Genomic DNA, 11,116 nt, shown 5'->3' on the forward strand with positions numbered 1-11,116 from the left:
GTGAAAAAAGAACGAATAAATCATGGAAAATATTATTAAGAATAATAGATACTTAAACTTTTATTTAGCCGCAGATAATAAAAAATTTTCTTTCTCATAAAGGGCTTCGAACCCGAGACATTCACTATATTTGAATGTTCATACAACCAACTGAATTGCGAAAGTTTTTCCAAATAGTTTCACGTAATAATAACTATAATATATACATAAAGCGGAAAAGAAAAAAAAAGAAAAGACACAGCAAAGCAAAGAAAAGCGATGGCAAAAATAAATTTAAAATCAGGGCAAATATGTAATTTGGTTGGAAGGAAAAAAAAACAAAACTAATTGCAAAACTGTAAATTTAAATGGGGCAAAATCGTAATTTTGAACTGAGGGCAAAAATGTAATTTTTAGATATGGGCAAAAGCATAATTTTATTTTGAACTGGGGGTAAAAACATAATTTTGAACGGATGGCAAATTCGTAATTTTAAAGCGGGGAAAAATCGCAAATTGGTTGGGCCATTGGGGGAGTTTCAGGCAGTTGCCTCGCACTATGCCCCCATCTTGTGTCTGTACTTATACACTTGGGGCAAAATCGTAATTTGCCTGGGAAAGCAAACAAAACCGATGACAAAGATGTAAACTTAAATTGAGGGCAAAAGCGTAATTTACCTGGGAGAAGGGAAACAAAACTAATGGCAAAACTGTAAATTTAAACGAGGCAAAATCTTTATTTCGAATTGAGGGTAAAATTGTAGTTTTCCATCAGAGTAAAAGCGTAACGTTATTTTGAACGGCAGGTAAAACATAATTTTAAACTTATCGCTAAATCGTAAATTTAAAGTGGGGCAAAACCATAAATTAGGTCCAAAGAGACAAAAAAAAGTCAAAAAGATTAAAAAAAAAAAAACACTCTTCATGCAAGTTTGCAAATGTTATATAAATAATAATAATAAATAATGTAATGTAATGGAGTTAATTTGTAACTTTAAAAAATATAAAATGTGTTTGTTGTCATCGCTGCCGAACCCTGCCGCAATACGGCGAGGCTATATCCTAGTCCTAGTTTTAGATATACATGAACTTAAGTTAGTGAGCTCGCCGACCTTAAGCCACGTGTCTGTCTTCTGCCTACAACACCCTAACTAATGCCACGTGTAACCTTATGTCACACATGTATCTTTATTTCACCACGTATACTATCCAATCATCCATTCATCAACTCACTCTCTTATATAAACCCATTAGATTCTCATCAAATTCATCCTCAGATCAACGAAAACGAAACAGATCACAAGTGTTAGTTTGCTACATTATTATACCTTTGTTACAGTGGAAAAAAAATGGCACAATACGGAGGAGATCAGCAGTACGGACACGAAGTTCGCCAGGTCGATGAGTACGGAAACCCGGTTCGAGTAACCGATGAGCACGAGACGGTGGTTCGGTCCTCTGCAGGTGGACGGTATGAACGTGAAGTTACACACACAGATGAGTATGGCAACATTGTTCAGATAACTGAAGAGTTCCAAAACCAGCCCGTCCATTCTACCACTGGTGCGGGTGATTATGGTACCGCAGGCCACCAAGGGTTGGGTGCAACTATTGGGCATGCCCTAGGGGGCACAGGGACGGATCATGTTTCCGGCGGTCGTTCTACCGGTCAAACCGGGTACCAGGGCTTGGGTACAGATGCAGGTTAAACTAGTTCTGCTCTTTACTGTTATTATTAGTACATGGGAAGGTTCAAATGAAAACCATTTTTTTTTGTGAAAACTTGAAAACTAATTAAAAAAAAAGCCAAAAAAACATACAAAATTTTTTTTTTATTTATTTTTTTTTCCAAACCAAAATTCACAGGTTTTTTTATATAAAAAAAATTTTCAAAAAAAAAAAAAAATTTTTTTTGTGTAGTGCACATGTGTAATACTACACATGTGTATGTGTACTACACATGTGTATTATTACACATGTGCACTACACAATTTTTTTTTTTTTTTGAAGAAAGTTATTTTTATATATAAAAACCAGCGATTTTTATAAAAAAAAATAAAAAAAAAATTTTGTGTGTTTTTTAGGCTTTTTTTAATTTATTTTTCGAGTTTTCACAATAAAAGTGGTTTTCATTTGAACCATCCCTATTAGTATATATATATATATATATATATATATTTTCCCTTGATTTATTACATGTTCTTTTTACTACTACTAGTGTTGCAACTATTTGTTATTAGTTTTTCCTACTATCCGTAGTTTAGTACTAATTTTATACTCACTTTATTTGGTTTAATTTAACTTGTATAAAAATAGATATCAGTATTTTATTATTTTTTATTTATTATATATTAGTAATTTTCTTTTATTATATACAAAATTTATTTTATTTGTATATAAAATGTTAATCACTACTTGTTGTTTCAAAGTAGCGGGAATACCCGTGACGTAGGTCGGTATCGTTTCGAAAAAATCAAATCAATAAAAAGAAGAGTTAATTACTATTTTTGTCCATGTGGTTTGTCAAAAATCACTATTTCAATCCATTAGTTTAAAAATTACGATTTCAGTCCTTGTGGTTTCACTTTAGTAACCATTTCAGTCCATCTAGTAACCATTTCAGTCCCTATAATAACAGAATAAATGGATTGAAATGGTTACGAAAGTGAAACCACATGGGCTGAAATGGTTATGAAAGTGAAACTACAGGGATTGAAATCGCAATTTTTAAACTAATGGACTGAAATAGTGATTTTTGACAAACCACAGAGACGAAAACAGTAATTAACTCTAAAAAAACTAAATAGTTTAACTAGGTTCTATAATGTATATAGTACTAGTTGATGCCTCGCCCGCGTTGCGGGCGATGGCCGAATAATTTTCAATCAATTAAAAAAACACTACTATAATTTTGCTAGGGAAAAAAACTAAAATGATATTTTTCGGATCAGGGCAAAACTGTAATCTTTTAGGACTAATGAGCGAGTGTTAGGCGGCTTCTTGTCACGGGAAAAAATTAAATCGAGTTAATCAATTAAAAAAAATGTTTTCTACTTTTGCTAAAAAAAACTAAAACGATTGGGAAAATGTAATTTTTAACTGAATGCTAAATCATAATTTTAATCAAGGATAAAATCATAAATTTAATGGACCAATGGGGGAGTGTCAGGAATCTGCCGGCATGACTCTAATTTTACGTTGGGAGCAAAATTGTAGTTTCACTAGGAAAACAAAAAAAAAACCATAGAGAAAATGTAAATATAAGTTGAGGGCAAAATTGTAACTTGGCTGTGAGGAAAAAAAAAAAACTAATGATAAAACTATAAATTTATACAGGGCAAAATCGTAATTTTGAATCGAGGGCAAAATTGGAATTTTAAACCGGGAGCAAAAGCGTTAATTTATTTTTAAGTTGGGGTAAAAACATAACTTTGAACTGATGGCAAAATCGTAATTATAAGAGGAAAAACTAATGGCAAAACTTTAAATTGAAACAAAGCAAAGTCGTAATTTTTAACCGAGGGCAAAATTAAAATTTTTAGCTGGGAGTAAAAGCGTAAATTTATTTTTAAATGGGGGCAAAAACATAATTTGAAACTAATGCCAAAATCGTAAATTTAAAGGGGGGGGGGGGGGTAAAATCGTAAATTTGTTGGGCCAAATAGGGGAGTGTCAGACAACTGCCTAGCACTATTCCCTTGCCGCCTATTTAACCCAATAGAAGGCAAGCACTATAACCGTTCATGGGTTTTGTAGATATTGAGGGAGGAATGAAAAAAATAGAACTTAGATTGACCAAGTGAGTGTTCAAGTAAGTTGGTTTTTGTATATATGGTGGTATTATACTTTAGTACTATTGTTGGTAATTTTGTTTTGTTTTTTTAATCCACACCCCCTCTGTTCTAAAAGAGAAGTATTTTACCATTATTATTAGTTTTTTTTCTCTCTCACGCACTCTAATTTTTTTTAATGTTATTCGACTTATACTTGATACTGAAAAAAGGTTTCGACTTCTATTTTTGTTTTTGTTTTTCTTATGTAGACTTGCATGTTATTTGTATTTATTTTTATGTTACTCAATTTGTTTGTTTGTTTGTTAGGACACCACCAGGGATTAGGTCAAGCAACTAGAAGGACTGGAACCGGATCTTATGGTACCGGCCAAGACCAAGGATTGGGTACGAAAATAATTCACGGCACAGGCGGTACAGGAACCGATTATAATACCTCCGGTGGTCGTTCCACCGGCCAGACCGGTTACCAGGGTCTGGGTACTGAGACTGGCTCCGGTGGAACGACTGGATTCCACCAAAACGTACCTATGGGCGGTACCGGCATTGGAACTGGAACTAAAGATGTTTATGGAGGTACCGGCATTGGAACGGGTGGTCATGGTCATGGAGATACTCATGAGAAGAAAGGGGTGATGGAGAAGATCAAAGAAAAGCTTCCGGGCGGTCACAGTACCGATGAACAGACTACTACAACCGGTTATGGAGATACCCGTGAGAAGAAAGGGATGATGGAGAAGATCAAAGAGAAGCTGCCCGGACATCACTGATTGAATCATTATGTGTAGAAGAAGGATGAATGGAAGTATAAAATTAATATAAGATAGAATATTAATAACAACCTTGCGTCTTTGATCATGTTGAAGTTCTTTCATTTTTGTCTTGTTTTATGTTTTATAGGATGTTTCTAATAAATGTTTTACGTGTGGGAATGACTTCTTGTTAAAAGTGTATTTAGTATTTTGTAGTTCTCGAAGGTTTTGTGAGTTGCGTTGATAAAAGTCTTCAACGCGTGAAACAAACATACCACCGCCATCAACGTGTGAAGGATTGTTTCCGCGATAAAATCAGCGCGTGATGGAGGAAAGGATGTGAGAGCGTGTGATGGAGGAAAGGATGTGAGAGGGTGTGAGGGTTTATTGTTGGGTGTTGTGAGTAATGTGCATTTCCACTAAAAAAGTTTATGAGTGATAGAATAATGGTTGATAATATGGTGAAACTTAATTGGATGTTGTGAGTGATGAGTGAGTGATGAGTGATAACACCTCCTCTAATCACTATAAAGATGTTTAATTACGTTTGCTTATCGGACCCGCAGGTGTTTAATTACTTTTGCTCTACATATTTAATTTTTCAATATTAAAGGATTTCACATAACAAATAATTAGAACTCAACAAATACATAAAGAGGACTTGTTTAATACAAATAAACAATTTCAGTCCGTTTCTTATGTCATTACGTTTGCTTATTGGACCCGAAGGTGTTTAATTACGTTTGCTTATTGGACCCGTAACCGTATGACTTGCTATTAAATGTCTACATATTTAATTTTTCAATATTAAAGGATTTCACATAACAAATAATCACAACTCAACAAATACATAAAAAGGACTTGTTTAATACAAATAAACAATTTCAATCAGTTTCTTATGTCCAATCTTCTCTTCATGTTTATTTATTTATATCATGTGTAAAAGTAGTTTTGTGGACAACAAAGGTTGGTGAGTGGATCTCTTGGTTATTAGAAAATTTATATGTTTAATTTGTTTATTAAGAAAGCGTGTATTAACCATATCTGTTCACGCAGTTCACTCTTGAGAGGTTGTTCACGCTGGAACCTTACCCTATATATATATATATATATATATATATATATATATATATATATATATATATATATATATATATATATATATATATATATATTAGGAGTAGAGTAGTGGAAACTCTTATTGTGGAGGGGAGGAGAGGAAGAGGCAGACCCAAACTGATTTGGGATGAGCAGATTAGGCATGATTTACTAGAGTTCCATCTTTCTGAGGACATGGTCCAAGATAGGACTTCGTGGAGGCGTAGGATTAGGGTTAAGGAATTCTAGAGGATATTGCAGTAAGGACTTAGGTGTTTTTTAGGGGTGTAGGTCTTTCTTATTCTTAAATTGACTTTACCGGTAATTGCCTTTTGGTGTTTATGTCCAAATGATGTTGTATGCTATTATACATGATTTGCATTATATTGTGTCACTCTGATCACTTTCTTGGTATTGGTGGCTTCCTATTTACATTATATTATGTCCAAATGATGTTGTATGTTATTTCTATATTGTTTGACTTGGTGTGTTGGCATGTTGTTCGTTTTGGAGCCGAGGGTCTCTCCGGAAGCAGCCTCTCTATCCCTAGGGATAGAGGCAAGGTCTGTCTACATCCCACCCTCCCCAGACCCTATAAGTAGCTTTGCTATTTGTGGGATTTACTGGGTATGGTTGTTGTTGTTGTATATTAGGAGTAGGAGTTGGGTAGAAAGTGTGTTTTTCCTAGAAAGTCTAGGAAGCAATAAGAACGCGACATGTGGCATTGAAGGATTTTAACTAAAAGGGCAATTGTGTAATTTGAATATTATTTTAATTATGGATTATTTTATTAGGATAACTAACTAACCAGAAAATTATGGAAACTAAATATCCCATTTAATTCAAATTGACAGTTTCAATTTAAATCATACAATCCATACACATATTCACAGGAATTCGTAAAAAAGGATTATACAACATTGCTGGATGATTCTTGACATTGTGTTTTAACAGCAAGCATATTTCTTGACGCTGTGTTTTAACAGCAAGCAGATTTGCTAGAGGATTCTTGATATTGTGTTTTAACAGCAAGCAAATTTCTTGACATTGTGTTTTAACAGCAAGCAGATTTCTTGACGATGTGTTTTAACAGCAAGCAGATTGCTAGCCATTGTGTTTTAACAGCAAGCAGATTTCTTGACGCTGTGTTTTAACACCAAGCAGATTGCTGGAGGATTCTTGACATTGTGTTTTAATAGCAAGCAGATTTCTTGACATTGTGTTTTAACAGCAAGCATATTTCCTTGACGCTGTGTTTTAACAACAAGCAGATTGCTGGACATTGTGTTTTAACAGCAAGCAGATTTCTTGACATTGTGTTTTAACAGCAAGCAGATTGCTGGACACACTGTCAGTGTCTTCGTCTTCAACACAACCTAGTGTCTTCCTCTTCAACACATTGTCATCATCAACATTAAAATGGTAAAACACATCAACCTTAAATCATACAACGAAGATACGAAAGTGAATCGGTTAACCTAGAGTTAAATGAGACTGACCTGGATTCGAAAAGGGCTCACCGGAAACCTTGACTGATCGTTGGCGGCGGCGTCACCACAGCCGCTCCTCTCTGCCTAACCCCTTCTGGTCGCTGAGCAACACCACCACAACGCTATCCTTCGCCGCCACCTAACCCCACAAAATCCCTCCTCCACTGTGTGTTGCGGCCATCAACGTTTTGAGGTTTTTGGAGGTGGGTTTAGAGAGGGAGAGAGAGAGAGAAAGAAAGAAAGAGGGGAAATCACATGAATTTAGGGATTGGTTATTGATATGGCAGTTTCTTAACTGATTTAAAACACTTCCAATTACCAAAATACCCTCACTATATTAAAAGTCTCTAATTATATAACTCATATATTACGAAAATGCCATCCATTTGATCTAAGCCATTAAATACACTCATCTAATGGCCCAGATCGCTTCCTACACTTTCTAGGAAAAACACACTTTCCGCAGGATCCCTACTCTATATATTAGTGTCAAAAGTTACTAAAATATATTAAATCCAATTCTAGTAACTGATATATATTTTATTTTCAATTAACATTGCCAACCTTATATAAATTGATAATTTAGCTTCATAATATTAACATAAGGATATATATATATATTCTTATATATTTTATTTCCATTAATTACGCAGTCTATAATTTTTATAGAAAACAATATCCTAGATTTTTATGTTTCCAAAAAGAGTGAATTTTGTACAAAATTTCTAGAGACATTGATATTAAATCAACAATCTAAAATCAAGAGATGTGGCATCAACACTACAAATATTTGATTAAAAATGAAGTAAAGATTTATATGGGTTTTTAGTGCGACATGATTATGATACCAATTTCAAGAGTAAATAAAATTATGAAACTTGTATACTTTTGTGATATTATTTTGACTAAATTGCATAAATCAACCTTTATGTTATACCCAAACTGCACTTCATACCTTTCACTATGAAATCGGCAAAACCCAACCTTTATGTTCATGTTTTGTTACATCCTATAACCTTTACCACTAACGCCGTATATTTTCTTGGCTAACTGCATGTGAGGGCATTACTGTCATTTCCCATTTTTATGTGTATTTTGTATTAATTGTTATGCTTATATAATCACATTACCTGCCCCACCCCCACCCACTCTCATCTCTCTATAGACTCTGCAACCACTGCCGCCGCTACCATGGCTTCCAGCCACCGTCACGGCGCTACACACCACCGGCAACCACCTCAACATAACTACCACCGGCTAGATCCACGACCATTCCTCCCCACCAACCCCCACTCTCTCTTGTCTTTAATTTGAACTCCTGCTCCTACCATCGGACTTATACGGCTCACTAATCGGCTAATTCAATTGCCAGATTTTGGGATTCCGCTGGTGAATCGGTTGTGAAGGTGGTGTATTGTGGGAGATGATGGAATGATGAAGGTTCCCAGTGAATCAGATCATCTTTTGGGAAACGATTAAGGGTTGTGAAGGCTGATTGTGTGAAGCAATCTTAGAGGAATAAGTTATGATCAAGAAAGGGGACTGTAACGCCCTGCTTTTTCGTACTTTCCATAGTTAGAAAGCATTGCTTGTATTTCTATTTTTGGTAAACTTGTAGTCTGGTAATCGTTCTTTCGTTGTAATCATTGTAAAATCCGAGACTTAGATCATAAATAAAATTCGTATTCCTTTAAATTCGTGTTATACAAACTTCATACATATTCATCCGTTTAAATTCGTGATAACATTATTCATAATTCTTAAAAAAGTGTAATATACTTGCAACTACGTGAAACATGTGAATCATACATCAATTGGATACATATGATACTTATTTATGACATTCATACGCTTAATCATACTTCATTATACTTGTTTTATGTTAATTATGCTTAAAAATCCCTTAAAATATGCTTATATGTCATAAATTACCCTAAGGACACCTCAAAACATCAAATTATGAAAGTTAGGGGTTGAAATTGTAATAAAATCAAACAAGTTCGCACCTGACCCTCCCTAGCGGGCCGCGACTCACCCTGCCATTGTCTTCGCGCCACGCGAGGCCTTCGAATCCACAGCAGCTCATCAGCCCTTACGGGATTGATCATTTTGGTTGGTTTTGTTGTGTTTTAAGTGTGTTATCTTCATTAAATAGCCACCAACTCAACCCCAATTCATCGCCTTATAATCCAACACTTCTCTAAGCATTTTTCACTTTGCAAACACTCTATAATCACTCTCAATCACTCAAAAACGTAGCTGAAATCAGGAGCTAAGACAGATTCATATCAACTCACAAAAGTGAGCATAACTTCCTCATTTCTTCATCTTTTTTCAATGATTCTTCTTCCTAAACACTTGGAACAACCTTAGGTTTGTTCCAATAGGTTTTCCATGGAAAACAGGGCAGGAACATCACCATAAAAGGCTCCAAACTTTCTGTTTTGATTAAACACTTGATTAACTCACTTAACTTGAGGTTTCTCATACACATTCCTATGTCCTTATGCTCATAATCAAATCTATTGTTAGCTAGGCTTAAAAAACAAGGTTGTGACATAAAAATCCAGAGGTTTAATCCTCATAAACATTCTATTTTAATAAGGTTTTAGCCTACAAGTGATGAACAAGCTTAATGCTTGAAGTTGTGTGATTACTTGGATTAGCTTGGGCTATCTTACCTTCAATCCACACATCACTTGATGATTTCTTAGCTAGATAGTTTATATTTCCATTTCCTAATGTATGTCTTATGACAACTTGTACATTGGTAACAACTTAAGAGGTTCCTAAATGGAAGATTTATCTTCCTACCTCCTACCTGACTTCTATGACATCCTTGTGATAATCTTGGACTAATAACTTATAATATAAACTATATAAGATATATAATACTATTAATAACCAAACTTTTGATGATAATCCAATGGTTATTTTTCAAAATAGTAGGTTACACCACCTAAGAACATCATACTCGTCACGATTCTAGTGGGCATTTTGACCCATGAAAACATTTAAACTCTTTAGAGTTTCATAGTGTCAAGAATGAGTATTTTGTGATTAGATGGTTACTTTCTCATATGTTACTTTCCATATTCCTTGATTCCTTAATCTACCGTTATCCTCCAATACTCATACACCTTCGTTTCTTCGTGTAGAAGGACTTGGTGTTCCAACCTCCCACAACAATAACTCTCTCACGGATTAACAAGTGGAACGCTTGCAAAACCGTGAGTATACTCGAACCCCCATTACGTTTACCACATTTTTGGGGTGTAACATGTTTACCTATGAAACTTACACTTAAACTTTATTCGTAAATGCACAAACATTCCTATTACATGCTTGCATACTTGATTACTTGATACATTCAACTTGGGGTTATACATTTTGTGTTAGACTTATCATTAGCGTCGATCGAGCCTATCATTGACATATATGTTAAGAGCTTATTGCGGTTCATCATTGTTTGATTTGTTAAACACATGCCGATTTTAATGTTTATCTTGTATCAATAGCTTGCCATGTGGAATCGTTTAAACTCATTTTTATGCTATGTATGTATGAAAACTTGTATACTCGCCTTTGCTTTTGCATTGAACTTTATTTTAAACATGTCATAGGTTGAGTGTCACACCCCAAGTGATGGCAGAATCATTGGGGCGCGGCACTAAGCGAAGCAGGTTGTCCAGAAGTTTCCATAACAACTATATTTACCAAATATTTAAAGCAACATGTCCCATACCATGTCATAAATGATAATACAATTATTACAGAAAAGATCTAGTCAAATTGTTCTGTTTCGACAACTCAGATTCTTATTACAGATAATCGTTTATTGTTGACCTAGGTCTTTCCTAGCCTCGATTTCACAGCATAGAAAGCAAATAAGCATCCTAAGCACCTGTCATATACGTTAAAGTAAAAGTCAATACACATAGTGTAAAGGTCAGCATACAAGTTTAATAGATATAATAGAGTTCGAAATCGATTACGCATAACCAGCA

The 11,116-nt window shown here is 34.7% G+C and overlaps 1 protein-coding gene across 1 annotated transcript; it reads left to right on the forward strand.

Annotated features, from left to right (window-relative positions):
* Positions 1-1,234: 1,234 nt before the first annotated feature.
* Positions 1,235-4,717, forward strand: LOC110911836 (cold shock protein CS66). Its single transcript, XM_022156486.2, has 2 exons — positions 1,235-1,682; positions 4,079-4,717. The coding sequence occupies exons 1-2, from the start codon at positions 1,328-1,330 to the stop codon at positions 4,537-4,539; spliced, it is 816 nt and encodes a 271-aa protein (XP_022012178.1). The 5' UTR covers positions 1,235-1,327; the 3' UTR covers positions 4,540-4,717.
* The last annotated feature ends 6,399 nt before the right edge of the window (positions 4,718-11,116 follow it).

This window comes from Helianthus annuus, chromosome 15 (genome assembly GCF_002127325.2).
Source record: "Helianthus annuus cultivar XRQ/B chromosome 15, HanXRQr2.0-SUNRISE, whole genome shotgun sequence".
NCBI classification, from domain to species: domain Eukaryota; kingdom Viridiplantae; phylum Streptophyta; class Magnoliopsida; order Asterales; family Asteraceae; genus Helianthus; species Helianthus annuus.

What these genes read in the sequence shown, in the direction of transcription:
- LOC110911836 (XM_022156486.2), top strand. Translation starts at nt 1,328, where the DNA reads ATGGCACAATACGGAGGAGATCAGCAGTACGGACACGAAGTTCGCCAG. An exon ending in GGGCTTGGGTACAGATGCAG is followed by an intron (nt 1,683 to 4,078) that starts GTTAAACTAGTT and finishes TTTGTTTGTTAG; the next exon opens with GACACCACCAGGGATTAGGT.